General features: G+C 54.5%; 1 protein-coding gene across 1 annotated transcript in view; it reads left to right on the forward strand.

The window, feature by feature from the left end:
* PHACTR3 (phosphatase and actin regulator 3) overlaps positions 1-14,962 on the forward strand; it is a 114,594-nt gene that overhangs the window by 55,561 nt on the left and 44,071 nt on the right. The window contains exon 2 of the mRNA XM_040988236.1: positions 14,223-14,384. Coding sequence (XP_040844170.1) covers positions 14,223-14,384 — 162 coding nt within the window. The remainder of the gene's footprint in view (positions 1-14,222; positions 14,385-14,962) is intronic.

Consider the following 14,962-nt stretch of genomic DNA (forward strand, 5'->3'; position numbering starts at 1 on the left):
TGGACACGAGCCGGGGTGCATGGAAGAGGACATCAGTTGGCTTACACTGGTCCAGGATGCTGGGCGGCAGCTGGGTCAATGGGTAGGCTTCGACATAGTGGTCTTCCCCTACACTTGGCTCATGATGCTGCATTTGGCTTCATCCCCTGTAGGCTCTCTCCAAGAATTACTGACTGACTTGGGGCCCCAGCCTTATAGTCTCAGAATTTAGCAAATCTTGGTTGAGAAAACATGCACTTTTCCCAATGGTTGCATCAAGAATCCTGTTGGTTCAGCTCAATCGCATCCCCATGCTCTGAGCCAGTCCTGGGGTCACTGGGATGGAACACCCTCAATTTATTTGGCTGTACGGCTGGTGCAGAGTTATGGGACTGTGGGTGGATGGAAGATCTGGTTCTGCCTGAAGCAGCGTGAATGTGGAGTAAGGTGAGGGATGGTTATCGGGATAAGCTGGGCTCATGATGGAAGAGCTTGACTTGGAAGGGCTCCCAGTCACGTTGGTGATTTTTCTCTGCTGCCCTAGAACCGACATGCAAACCAAGGGGACTCTGCTTCCTGTAGGTTCTCAGGGACCCTGCTTGTCTGAGCTCCACTCTGCATGCGCCCAAGCAATCACACCGGCAGGAAGTGGACACTTGGCCCTGTCCATGGAGCACATGTCACTTCTACACATTCAGTGGATCAGAGCAAGTCACATGTGCGGGCCTGGGCTCAACAGGTCCTCAGTGTGGAATTCTCTGAGAGACAATGTTGAGAATTTGTGAATGAGGTTTCATTCAGGGCTGTCCTGCCCACTCCAAGCATTCAGTTCCCCAAGGGGTACAGTCCCGAGCTCTTCACAGATACCACTTAGGGCTCACATCCAAGGAAACTTGAGACATGTGTCACGTTTTCCCGTGGTGCTTGGATCTGGCTCTTCTTAGTTCAGAGACTTGGGATGAGTGCCACCTGCCCACACTCTGCAGGAATTAACTTTGGAACAGTGATAGGATAACTGCAATAAACACTTAAAGAGGAAAAATGAGCCGCCCAGTTGCAGCTACCCTGAGGTTCTCACGTACGGCTCATGATGTCCCCATCTGGTTGACTCAGCGCCAGTTGACTCCTTGGGAACCTGCTCCACTGCTCACCAGCCTCAGCTGCACCCCTCAGGAAGCTACTCTTTCCCTTTTGTTGCTCTTGTTGTATCATTGATCAAATAAGATACTGGGAGACGTGGTTTTTTGGAGGGTTGAAAGATCAGTGACGTGAGGATTGCTTCTGTAGCACTCTGTTGCTCTGACCCAATCAGCTGGTGGCTTGGATAGTGTGAACAGAAAGCTCCTCAAACACAGCGGCTTCATCTGCAACAATTACTGCGAAATTCCTTCTGTCTTCAGGAGTGCATGTTGAGTGGGAGTCTTGGGTGGGGAGTTGGTGCGATTGGACCCCGGGTTCTCGAGGTTGTCTTGGTACTTCCCGTTCTGCTCCGTCAGGATCTCGGCGTCTTCCTTGATTATGATGGCATCTGTGGTATGCGGTTGATGCATCCTCGTAGTCGGAGGGGGCAGGTGGTATCTGGGGTTCCTAGTGTGTGTACTCTATAATCTCCTCTCTTTCTAGATCTTAGTTCTCATTTTTTAAAAAGCTATTTATTTTTATTGCAAAGTCAGATATACAGAGAGGAAGAAATACAGAGAGGAAGACCTTCCATCCGATGATTCACTCCCCAAGCGGCTGCAACAGCTGGTGCTGAGCCAATCCAAAGCCAGGAGCCTGGAGCTTCTTCTGGGTCTCCCAAATGGGTGCAGGGTCCCAAAGCTTGGGGCCATCCTCGACTGCTTTCCCAGGCCACAAACAGGGAGCTGGATGGGAAGCGGGGCTGCTGGGATTAGAACTGGCACCCATAGGGGATCCCGGGCATGCAAGGTGGGGACCTTAGGCACTACGCTACCGCGCTGGGCCCTTAGTTCTGATTTTTGCCATTTGGCAGGAAGACAAAATTGCATCTCATGGGACATGTTGGGTCAATGTCAAGATTTGAGTTAAGGCTTAGTTCTTCTCTGTTTATAGGTTGTGTGTGTGTGATTTTTTTATATCCTCCTTCCGTCACCCCAGTGGTGGTTTAGTCAATAAACCTCACAAGGTCAGAGAAGCGCATTCCTTGGGCTGTTGTGAGATGGAGGAGATGGACATAGGCTCACTGACCTGCCCCATTCTTCCAGTTGTGGTTCCAGGGCGGGTTCAGGTGACCTCGGGAAGGTGGAGCCATGAGATCTGAGACGAGAGGGCTCTCTTTGGGTTGTGACTGTGCCCTGATGTTTTGGTCTGTTCACGGAGAGAGAATGCTGGGGTCAAGTTGGTACTCACAGCATCAGAAGCAGTGGAATGGGCTGACAAGGTCTGAGGTCAGTCTACTCTTCCAGCACACCCATGCTTGCTCAGCCCCTCGCCCCAGCAGGCTCCGGCCAGCCTCATTGGTTCATTTTAGTTCTGTGTGATTCCTGAAGGTCCTTGACCTCTCTGAGAAGCTTTAAGCTCTGCCCTCTGCATTGAACAAGTGACCTCATTGTAATTTCTCGACTTTGGCTGCACCATTCACATCCTTGGTAGCCGTCAGCTCCAACGCCATATCCCTCTTGGGTTTGCTCCCACCTCCCCTTCCTCATCCTCTAACCAACATTTTGCTGTTGTTACAATATAAACTTCATCTGGAAGCTCTCACCTCTGAGGAGCCAACCACTCCACAAGACCCGGTTCAAATCCAACGTCTTCAGGGAGGCTTTGGCAAAGGAAATTGGAAGTCTGAGTCTACAGGCTCATTGTAGAATCTTCATAGTCACCCAAGGCATGTCACCCAGAATTAATCATCCATGCAAGTATTTGCATACATTCCATTCATTGTTAATACATCCGCATAAGCAGAAAGAATTTTATAATAGTGGAACCATATTATGTATAATTACATATTCTGATTTTAAACACAACACGGTCTTGAGTTTTCAGAATCTCTAGCTATTTTTTTCGGAAAAGATGAGACATTTAAAACCTGGGGTGTTTGAGAGCCTGTTCTGCATCTCCTGCACGTATGCCGACATCTTATTGCTGGGTTATTTGCATTGTTTTATTATGAAGATTTGTCTCCATTTTTTAAAATAGAAGCTTTTTCCAAAGATGTCGGTTCTCAAAGCTCTTGACACATATTGCCAAACTGTTTCCAGGGAAGTGGCGTCAGTTTATATTCCCATATGTGCTGTCGGCTTGTCTTTCCAAATCCCATGGGTTGAGTTTGGGAGGAGGGGAGGAAATTCACTATTTAATTTGCTTCGCTTGAGTAACTTGGAGAGCTGATTTTACTTAAGTTTTATGCTGCTTATGCATTGTTTTCCTCTGAAAACTTAAGCTCTTCTATTTCAGCAGGGGTGGAGGCAGAGCGGGCTTTCATTGATTTTAAAGAGCTCCTTGTGTATTAAGGACTGCACTCTTGTGCATTTATTGGGACTGTGTTCTAAAGTTCATTGTCTGACTTTGATGTGGACTGATGAAGCTCTCTGCCGTGCGTGTGCGTGCGTGTGCGTGTGTGTGCGTGTGTGTGTGGTCCCTCTCCTGGACTATGTGGTGTGACCCCCAGGGATTCTTGTGCTTCTCCGATGCTTAGAGTTCACTCCTGGGCTGCTTTTCCCATGGGTTTTCTACAGTAACACTTTCACACCAAGCTGACATCTCTACTACCACAGCCTGCCTGGTCCTGGTGAGGCTGCATCGCTGCTCTCTGCTGCTTCCTTCTTTGCTGACTTGGAGCTGTCACCCTGCTGACGCCCTGCTATCGGAATTGAGATGTCCAAGCCTCGGGGTGTGTCCTGGGTCTGGCTGGCATCTCCATGCCTTCTCGCTCTGGTTGCCTCTTGGCAGGTGCTTCCTGGGTTCCTTCTGTATTTTCTACAAGGCATAGAACCTTAGCGTGGGTAGACTAGGTATTTCATAGACAGGCCTTTTAAAAACTATTCTGGAAATCTTTTGTGTATGTAACACAGGCTCGTCAAATTGTTAACTGTGCATGTCAGCTTAGGCAACAAACCCACGCGATCTGTCGCCCTAAAGGACCTGGAATCGTCTGAGTCCAGCAGGTGTCACTACCCCAGACAGAACCACAGTCCTGGCTTAGATCAGTATAGACAAGCTTTACTCTCCATGATGTTTACAAATTGGAATGCTACAACATGCAGTATTTTGTAGTTGGCTTCTTTTGGTCAGCATCTTTCTGGGACTGGTCTGTGTTGGTGAACGTGGAAACATCTTTTTGCTGATGATCCATCTATGTTGTGTGTATGCTGTGGTTCCTCCATTCTATCGCTGATAATGCTTGGAATTGTGTAGTATGTGGGTTCTTTCTATGTATAGTGCCACCAAACTTTCTTGTAGTTCCTTTTACATTTTTGTTTGGTTTTTTCTTTTTGGTTAGGAGTTGCTAAACTGTAAGCTTCTAAGTGCTCAGCATTAGTAGATATTGTCCAGTAGTTTTCCAAGCAGTTGAACCAGTGTCAACCCCCAGAGCAGTTCTGTCCAGTAGTTCTATTATGTGACAGGCACCCTCCACGCTGGCAGCCATTCTCAAAAACACGTGCCATTGTGGCATTTCCTTGAAAAACGAGATCGGTCATGGGCTATGTTCCCTCCTCATTGTGATGAACTTGTTTTTATTGTGAAATTACACTTCGTTCTTAGAACTCAGTTTATCCTGGATTTTTTCCCTTCGTTTTTGAAGACTTACCTACTCTCCAGCCATGGAGAATTTCTCCTGTGTTTTCTATGTTTTTATTATTGCTCTGAGATTAAGAATCAGAATTGACTTGTGTGCAGTGTGAGGAGCCAGCAAGGACCCAGCTCCCTTACGGATAGCCCGCTGATTGTGCCGCTTTACTGCAGGGGCCAGGGTGTCCCCACTGCTCTGTGGTGTCGCTTTCCTCATCAGCTTCTGAGTCAGGACTTCCTGCTCCATTCCGTTGGCCATCCTGTCCTCACGTGGGCCATGTTATGGTAGATCTGCAGTCATGCAGGATATGAGGGTGTAAGCCCTGCTTCAGCACCGCTGTCTGTGGCATCCTCACCAGAGGCCTTTCTGCACACAGCTTTTCATTTAGACACACACCTGTTAGAATTTGTTTTTTAGAAGAATTACATTGTCATTTTGGAGTCTAAGGAAATGTTTAAAAATCACTGAATTTGCTGGAGTGTGAACATGGTATGTCCTACCTTAAGGCTAAGCTGTTTTTCTTTTTTCTAAGCAATGTTTTCTGTGTAATGGTTTTACTTTCCACTAAGTTTATTATGGGTTTCCCTGACATTTAAATTATCTTGTTGTTTAAATATCACTTTCTAATTCCTTACCTCTGGCACATAGAAATGCTATTTATTTCAAGTAAGGAGGTTCTGTGCAATAAACTTGCTAGATTCTAATTTTGGAGAGCTGTTTGAATTTTCAAAAAGTGTTTCTTTGGAGGAAACAGGTAGCTTGCTTCACTCCTTGACGTCCTTCACTGTCTCATTAAGCCTGGGCTCTTGACACGTCTGTATATTTATATGTCTTCTTTGAACTATAAGTATACATTCTTAGTGCGATTAAGGAATACCCCTGTTCTTCATTTAACAGTTTTACTCTGGACTAGGTGTGTGTCCTGTCCATGTGGCATTGTCCACTGACAGGGCCTTCAGTCACGCCTCCCTGGAGCCAGCTCACTTTGTTTGCAATAAATGTTTTCTACATATCTGACTCCAACTTACTAGCATTTTCTGTGGGCTATCTGTGGGTGTGGTCATGAGAGATGGATTAGTCACTCTTGCTTGGAGTGGAGCCGTTCATTGAGTGGGTCTTAAGGTTCTGCCAGCATCACAGGGTGGATCCCCTAGTGTTTTTGAATGTTTTTAAGATTTAATTTTTATTGGAAAGGCAGATTTATGGAGAGAAGGGGCTGCTCCTCTAGGGATGGAAGGTGGGATGAGCTGTAAGAGATAGAAGAAGCCCCAGAGCTGTGGCTGCCTGGGGCAGAGCGGAGGTGCCCAGGACTTTGAACACCAAGGTGATGGGCTGGGTTTCATTGTAAATCCAAGGGAAGCTGTTGGAGGGGTTGAAGCTGGGCAGTAAGGTACATGTGTGGGTCGCAGCCTAGGGTGGTCCAGGGAGGGGCATGTCCTGACACCATTCTCTGATGACCTTGGGACTGTGCTGGAAGTTGATGTGAAGGGCAGAACATTTGTCTGGATTTACATCAGTTTCCTGATGTGTCCTCTGTTTCGTCCTGCATGGGCAATGCTGGCCTTCCTTCCTCTCTGTAAAACATGGCTTCTAGGAGGCCACCCTGAACAAGCAGCCTTTAGTCATGGCCTGTGCACTGGAGTGCTACTCGCACAGGAATGTTGAGGTTGGCTTTGGTGCAAACACAGCAACATCAGACAGCAAAAGGAAGGACAGTGATGGTGGTGATGAGGGTGGTGATGGTGATCATGATGCTGGTGATGGTAGTGACAATGGTGATGGTGGTTGTTATGGTGGTGATGGTTGTTATGGTGGTGGTTGTGATGATGATGGTGGTGGTGGTTGATGATGATGGTGTTTGTGATGATGGAGATGGTGATGGTGATGGTTGTTATGATGGTGGTGGTTGATGGTGATGGTGTTTGTGACGATGGAGATGGTGATGGTGGTGGTGGTGATGATGGTGATGGTTGTTATGATGGTGGTGGTGGTGATGATGGTGATGGTGTTTGTGATGATGGAGATGGTGATGGTGATGGTGGTGATGGTAATGGTGGTGATGGTGGTGGTGCTACAATGCCCCTCAAGCCAGATAACAGACTTATGCTGGCAATCAGGTGTGCTGTGCAGGGACCCCCTCCTTCTCCCGGCAATCAGGCCTGCTGTTTGCAGACCCCCTCCCCAGCCCTGTCAGTACTTCGCATAGGCTCCCAGGGCCCACACATATTCTCACATGCACTTGATTCACAGGTCTGGCGAATCTCTTGGAAGACTGGCCCTGCTGACCACTGGCACATGCATAGAACTGATACACACAGATTTGCTATTTTTCGCCGTTTGTGTGAGGAAAAAGCCACTTCAGATGTTTCGTTCCCCTGGTGTTGTACGTGGTCTTGTTTTGGCATTGTTGCTGGGGTTGGGGTCAAGCTGGCCGGACAAGCGGGGATGGCAGACAAACAGGGCAGCTGTGCTTACTGCTCGTCTCCCCAGTCTCCCTTATTTATTTACTTTTTTCCAGTTAATGGAAGGAGAGAGAATCCAGCATCTGGTGGTTTACTCAGTCTGCCATGACAGACTGAAGGCAGAAGCTTCATTTAGGTTCCCATGGCGTGGCAGGGTCACCTCTGCTACTTTCTCAAGTGCATCAGCAGGATTGGAAGTAGAGCAGCCAGGACTTGAACCAGCGCTGTGGGCTGTGGGTGTCATCAGGCCAGCCCTTTCTGGCTGTTCTCCATAGCGCTGCGAGGTGACTGTTGTGAGGCTGACTCCGTCTCCCCTGGTTATGATCTGACAGTCGGGCTGCCGAGTCCTCTGATGGTTCTATTTTGACTGGTACAGTCTCACCCCCAGCACGCCTGGCCTTTTCCCCTGCCCTCACCCGCACTTGGTATCTGCCGTTCACAGTAGCTTTGATTGACGTGTCCTTAATGATTGGTGGCACTGAGCAGTTTATCATGTGTGTGTTGGTTATTTGTATGTCTTCCTTTGAGGAGTAGCTGCTTACAATTTGTCTATTTTTGTTTTAGTTCCCTGTGCCTTGGGGGTCTGAGCCAAAGACAATCCTTGCCCATTTCAATGACCTGAGGCTTTTGACCTTTTTTTTTTTTTTTGGATGATTTCAAAATTTTAGGTCTCATATTTAGGACTGTAATCGTGTTTAAGTTGGATTTTAAAAAAATTACTTGAAAGATTTACAGGGAGAAGGAAAGACAGAGAGAAGGAAAGATTTCTATCTGCAGGTTCACTCCCAAGTGGCCGCAACGGCTGCTCCTGAGCTGATCAGGAGCCAGGAGCTTCCTCCGGGTCTCCCACGCAGGTGCAGGGTCCCAAGGCTTTGGGCCATCCTTGACTGCTTGCCCAGGCCGTAAGCAGGGAGCAGCCAGGACATGAACTGATGGCCACATGGGAGGCAGGTGCTTGAAGGTGAAGGGTTAGCCTGTTGACCTTGGTGCCTGCCCTTTTTTAACCTGGTAAGAAATTGGTCTTGTTTTTGCTCCTCACATGTGGGCATCCATTTAGTAGAAACACCGACTGCTTTCTGCTGTACCTTCCAGCACCTTCAGCCCGGATCCATGGGCTGCAGTTGCGCGCGGTATACAGAACCATGCCCGGCTGCAGGGCCTGCTTCTCTGCCCAGATTCCCATCCCTCTGAACGCCACCCGCTGCTCTGACTTCAGGGATTGGCAACTGCCAGTGCCCATGTCCCCCTGTGCCCCAGGGGCCTTCTGGGTGTTTCCCCACCCCCAAGATGCAGAGGTGGCCACTTCTCTGCTCACAATCCTGTTTTCTTCCTGGGGATTCCTGCACCCACATTTCCTGTGTGGGCAATGATCCCCCTAGGCACGGCGCTTGGGTGCCATTCAACAAGTCAGTGGATTTATTGGGCAGGATTCCACTGCCAGCCAGCAGCCTCGCTAGGGATGAATCTCCGCTTCCCTCAGCCTCTCTCGTGCCTCTCACGTCCTCAAGTTACCACCCTCCCCATTCGCTTGTGCAGAGGGAGCGACATGCTGGTGGTGGCACTCACTGTGCCATGAGCTCAGCACCATCCTGGCACTCAGCAGACCCTCGGCAGATCCTTGTCAGAAGCCTGCGATTGGACAGATCATTTTTCCAATACTGTGTACCCGTGATGTGCCGGTCTCCCCTGGGAAGCCCAGCACTGGCGACCTGACTTGACTCCCCGAGCCAGATGGGGTTTTGCTGTCGGAGTTGTGGGGGAAGGCATCCTGGTGGGATGGAAGGAGATGGGACGGGGTTGGATGGCAGATGAGAAAGCAGCAATGCCCCGTGCAGTGGAGGGGTGGATCTCAGGATCACAGAGTGAGCAACAACCCTGGGCTCCTGCACTGGACAGCCTTGTGTCAGGTCCCACAGGAGCAGGGGTGGAACAGGTGGAGCTGGGTGCTACGGACCCTGCAGTGAACAGGCCAGCTGCTGCTTCCTGTACAGGAGCCTCCATCATGCCTGTGGGAGAGGGTGATCACCTGCAGCTAGTGTGAAGCCCAGAGGAGACCTGAGTGTGATCAAGGCTGGGCTGGGAGGAAATTGTGTAAGTGAAGGCATTGGCCAGGACAGGCCAGCCCAGGCCAGCCCGGCTCAGCTCAGCTCAGCTAGGCCAGCCCAGGCCAGGCCAGCCCAGCTCAGTCCAGCCCAGCTCAGTCCAGCCCAGCCCAGTCCAGCCCAGCCCAGCGCAGCCCAGCCTGGCCTGTGAGTATAGTGAGGTTGGGCAATATAAGGACTGACTGCCGGGCCGGGCCTGTAGGATCTGTGGAGGGAGAAAACTGGGGTCAGGGCTGGAGCCCATTCTGAGCTGCCCATTCTGAGCTGCAGAGTGGAGCTGTTGGGGGGCTGGCACCAGCCCCTGCAGCTTCAGTGTTCCAGGCAGAGCTGCCTGCTGCCTGCCCCACCCCGTCCCATCATGGGGAGCAGGAGGCCTCTCGGGTCACACTTCCCTTCACAGATACTACATGTGACAAAGCACTTTTTGTTAATTAACTGCTAATGCCTCAGAAGAGGCAGAGGCACCCTGGAACTTAGCACCACTGTGTTACTCGAGGCTGGGGTGACCTGCTAATGTCTCTGCCTCCTGGGAACTCCTCCCTGTGAGAGGAACCTTGCCCTGCACACAGGCCAGCCCAAGGGGAGACTCTTGAAGAGGAGCAGGTCCACCCAGCTGACCCCTCCCTCCATGGATGCGAACATGCAGGTGCAAGGACTGCTGATCTAGAGGTCTGTGCACACCCTCCAACCCACACATGCACACAGCTGCCCCGTGTGCACACCCACTCACACATGCACACAGCCTGCCCCGTGTGCACACCCACTCACACATGCACACAGCCTGCCCCAGGTGCACACCCACCCACACATGCACACAGCTGCCCCGTGTGCACACCCACTCACACGTGTACACACCCAACCCATGGGTACATACCACCCACACATATACACAGCCTGCCCCGTGTGCACACCCACTCACACGTGTACACACCCAACCCATGGGTACATACCACCCACACATATACACAGCTGGTCCATGGGTGCACACCCACCCACACGTGTGTCAGAGCCCATGGGTGTATACCCACCTATATATGCGCTGGCTCCCAGGGGCACACACTCAACTGCATATGTAGCACACTGGGCACACCCACCCACGTGTGCATACAGGCTTGGTGTCTATGCACACTCGTGGGTGCACATGTTCATATACAAAGCCTGGCTTGCAGGTGCACACCCAGCCACGTGTGCTGGCCAGTAGGTGCACACTCATGTGTGACCCATGGATCTACGTGTGAACATGCCTCAGCCCGTCGGGGCACACCTACCCACGTATCCACATGGCCCTGTGGCATATGCCCACACATGGACTTGCTTGTCTTTTTGGCTTGCCCCCTCCACGTGTGAGTGAGCCACGCTGTGTTCCCTCAGGCCCTATGTGCACACACACAGCGACACACCTGTGCCCCTGCACGTGGGGAGTGATAGATTCCTTTACCAGTTGGCACTGTGTGCACTTGGGGGTCTCTGTCCTCAGGTGAGCTCCCCCGTGCCTGCCCCTGGCCCACCTTGGGGGAGGAAGAAGGGAAGGGTTGCTGAGTGCAGTCTGCCACCCCTGGTGGTCTTGGCTCCCCTGACGATGCCAGGACCCCTGGTAAAGCTGCATGGATGAGAGCCTCCCTGCTGCTGAGCAGGTTTGTGGTTAGTGAGTGGGTCAGACTGTTAGGGCCGAGCGTACCTGAGCAAGTGAGAGGTGCTGTGGCAGACTGGAGGTGGTAGAGCCAGGTCAGGCTTGTTCTTCGTGGTGAGGCCACCTCCAGGGGTACACCCAGCTCAGCTTGAGGGACCTCATGACCTTGCTCATGCCTCGCCCAACTCCGCACACAGTGGAGACCATGCCGCCACATGTGAACCCTGGGGACACTCCAGGATTGTGTCAAGCATAGCCCGGACCGCCAGAGTTCAGCCCTCCTCGGGGTTGAAATGGAGAGCATGGAATAGTGACAACCCTGAGATCAGTGTGTGCATGCGCTCGTGTGAGTGCACCCACCGCAAGTGGCAGAGGAAAAGAAGCAGAAGGAAGGGGCGGGGGAGCTGCTGTGTGGACAGCAAGGATCTGGTTCAGGGCATCGGTGCCATGTGTGGCAGGTGTTCACCGCCCATCACCTCGAAGCCCCCTTGCCCCTGCTGAACGCTGCCTGTGCTTGGGAGGCATCCCTGCTGGGTGATTGGTAAGCTGAGTGAGTTCCCTTCTGCCCTAGCCTGAGCCCCCGCCTGCCTTTACCTGTGCCGTGAAGCCCACTGTGGGTCAGCTGGGGCTGGGAGCCCCCAGGACCCGGCCCGGAGCCCCAGAGTGTCTGCTGTGAGGACAGGCCCTGCTCGGATTCCGCTCCCCCGCCCCTGGCTGCCGCCCGCCACAGCCTTCCGCTTGCTGTGTTCTGGGGATGGCGGTCAGCCTTCGCGGGGCTTGTGGACAGCGGATCTGGACTCTCCCTCGTCCTCTGTGCTCACTTCTGGGCGTCTTGGTCTCGAAGCAAAGCCTAGAGGCCCAGGGCAGCCTTGAGTGTCCTCGCCATATTGTGCCAAGATTCCCCTGGGACAGCCAGCTCTCCCAAGACCGCGCGGACTGGCAGCTCTGTGCCCATCTGGCATCTGTGGGTGGAGGAAGGGAAGAGAACAGAATAAACCACCTCGGCGAGCAGGCCCTGGCGCCTCCCACGCATGGGAGGGGGCTCTGTGAAGGGGTGCTTCTGGGGTTCCCCCTCATTCCCTGGATCCCACAGAGGGGCTGACATGAGGACACTGCTGCCCCCCCCCACACATACATGGAGCATGTCACTGTGGCCACCTCCTAAACCATGACAGCTGAGCAGGGCACCTGTGCTGGCGCATGGCAGTCAGTGGGCTGCTTGTGGGCAGAGGGTCAGCTCACGCAGCTGGAGGAATGGAGAGACCACAGGCTGTGGCGGGGAAGAAGATAACCCCAGCGTAGGACAGTGCCTGTCCAGCTCAGCGGCGGCCCCTTCTCGCTCCAGGATCCTCCCTGAATCACCACTGCCCCAGCTGGTATGGCATGCTCAGCGGAGGGGCCCCTCTTGGGTCCCCTCTGGAGGTCCAGCCCTGTAGGCCAGCCCCACCTGTCACTGGACACCTGCCCTTGGATCTGCCACAGGGGGGCGCTCCCCAGGCTGAGCCCTGTGGAGCCAAAGGTGGGTGACTTGGGGCCTCCCAGGACCCCCTTACATGTGGCAGTGAGGGATGAGCACCCCGGTGCAGGGTCACCTGTGCAGTGCCCTTGGGGCCTCTGGGCCGTTGGGTGTGCAGTTCACGGCAGTGGGTGCTGGTCTTTGCTGACCTCCACCAGTGCTCCCTGCTGCTTTGGGGGCTCATGGACACTCGCCTGCACCCGTGGCATGCGCCCGGGAGGGCCCCTCACTCACGGGGACTTGGGCCTTGACCCTCCACACTGCTGGTGGTTCTTCTCACTTGTCTGTCCACACACTTGCTGGAGTGTGCCCATGCTCCCGCCTTGCCCACGTGCCTGTGGGTGCCGCCCTGGCTCTTGTATGACGCACAGCTTCAGAGACCTGCCTCCCACGTTCCCCCTCGCTGCCCTTGGGAGGCAAGTCTGGGGGTCTGGCTGGGGAGACCTCCCTTTCCTGACCCAGATGTATCAGGCGGGAGGGCTAGGCGGGAAGGTGGTCCCAGAGGCACACTGCTGAGAGCAAAATTGCCCAAGAAACGGGGTCCGAGGGAGACTGGTGGTCCTGCAGGGTGGCTGCCATACTCCTTTGTAAGAACCGGAATGGGCTAAAACAGAACAGCAGACAACATTTCAGCAAAAAGCAGGGCACATGGGGGTGTCTCTCCTCGTGCATGCCAGGCCTGCTCCTGCACCTGCTGTCGCCAAGCCTCACGCCAGCCAGGCCCTGCACTAGACTTGCCAGGCAAAGGGGCAGTCCCAGCATCCTGCGACTGTGTCCGTAGATTCAGGAGCATGAGACAAGAGAAGGGTGGCAGAGATGTCCTGGGAGAAATGATTTTCAACTGAGTAGCCAAGGACATGGGGTAAAAGTGGACAAACTGCGAGGTCTGGCACAAGGGGGCGCAGGTCCAGCATGGGCGAAGGTCCTGGGGCAGGGAAAGCTCCATGGAGAGTTAGTCTTCAGGTGGCTGTGGTGAGGGAGGTGTCCCAGGAGGGCTTCCCGTGAGCTTTGAGGAGCTGTGGAGGGAGGGTCTGCATGGGAAGCCGGGGGCCAAGCTGCACACTGGCCCGTGCTACCACATGCATCCCGGTCTGCCTGAAGCCCGGGGTCCATCAACCAGACCCCTGACTGGGTCCCTGAGCACAGAGGAATCCCAGGTGGGGCCTGGGGGCCTGGGCTGTGGGCTGGCCACTCCCTGGGGCCCTTGGTTGCCTGGGCTGTGGGCTGGTCACTCAGCGGGGCCCTCGGGGGGTGGGCTGTGGGCTGGTCACTCAGCGGGGCCCTCGGGGGCCTGGGCTGTGGGCTGGTCACTCAGCGGGGCCCTCGGGGGCCTGGGCTGTGGGCTGGTCACTCAGCGGGGCCCTCGGGGGCTGGGCTGTGGGCTGGTCACTCAGCGGGGCCCTCGGGGGGTGGGCTGTGGGCTGGTCACTCAGCGGGGCCCTCGGGGGCCTGGGCTGTGGGCTGGTCACTCAGCGGGGCCCTTGGGGGCCTGGGCTGTGGGCTGGTCACTCAGCGGGGCCCTCGGGGGGGTGGGCTGTGGGCTGGTCACTCAGCGGGGCCCTCGGGGGCCTGGGCTGTGGGCTGGTCACTCAGCGGGGCCCTTGGTCGCCTGGGCTGTGGGCTGGCCACTTCCTGGGGCCCTTGGGGGCCTGGGCTGTGGGCTGGTCACTCAGTGGGGCCCTTGAGGGGTGGGCTGTGGGCTGGTCACTCAGTGGGGCCCTTGAGGGGTGGGCTGTGGGCTGATCACTCAGCGGGGCCCTTCCTGGGTTCTTGCCTGCAGATGTGATGGACCAGGCCCCCCCGGTGCGCTCGGAGTATCTGCACTCAGGGACTCGGACCCCCCCGGCACGGAGGAGCAGCAAGCTGGCCACCCTGGGCCGGATCTTCAAGCCCTGGAAGTGGCGGAAAAAGAAAAACGAGAAGCTGAAGCAAACGACGTCGGGTAAGCGCCACCGGAGGCAGGCGGCGTCGCCCTGGTGCCGCCATCCCGTCGGCTCAGCTGGCCCGGCCCTCTCGGGGGAACTGAGCTCGGTGCACCAGGAACTGCTTCATTCCCCTGGCTACCTCCCACTGCCAGCCCCTCCTGGTCCCACCCGACCGGGAGGGTTAGTACTGGGAGGCTGCCTACACCAGAGGCTCATGTAAGTCACCTGGGCCCCGCCAACATAGACTGGCCGAGGGCAGTTGGCGCCAATTACACTCACACAGGTCCCACCACAGCCCTTGCCTCCTGCACCTGTGGCCCCACTTAGTAATGCCAGGGCCCAGGTTCACTCCACAGGTTCAGGTCCAGCTGGTGCCAGGAGCCCCCAGGATTCCAAGGGTCAGAACCCTGGTTTGGTCTCTGATATCCTCCAAACTGCAGAGCTGCCCTGCTCCGGCCCCTGAGCTCCACCCAGGAGTGCCCATCTCAGCACTCTCCCACCTGGGGACCCTAGAGATGCCCCACTCAAGCTCACACCCAGCCGGTGCCAGCTCTGCAAAGTCGGGGTGGGAGCTTGTGGTTGAGCAGGAACCTGA

This window comes from Ochotona curzoniae, unplaced genomic scaffold (assembly GCF_017591425.1).
Source record: "Ochotona curzoniae isolate NIBS_2020 unplaced genomic scaffold, NIBS_Ocur_1.0 contig_48, whole genome shotgun sequence".
NCBI classification, from domain to species: domain Eukaryota; kingdom Metazoa; phylum Chordata; class Mammalia; order Lagomorpha; family Ochotonidae; genus Ochotona; species Ochotona curzoniae.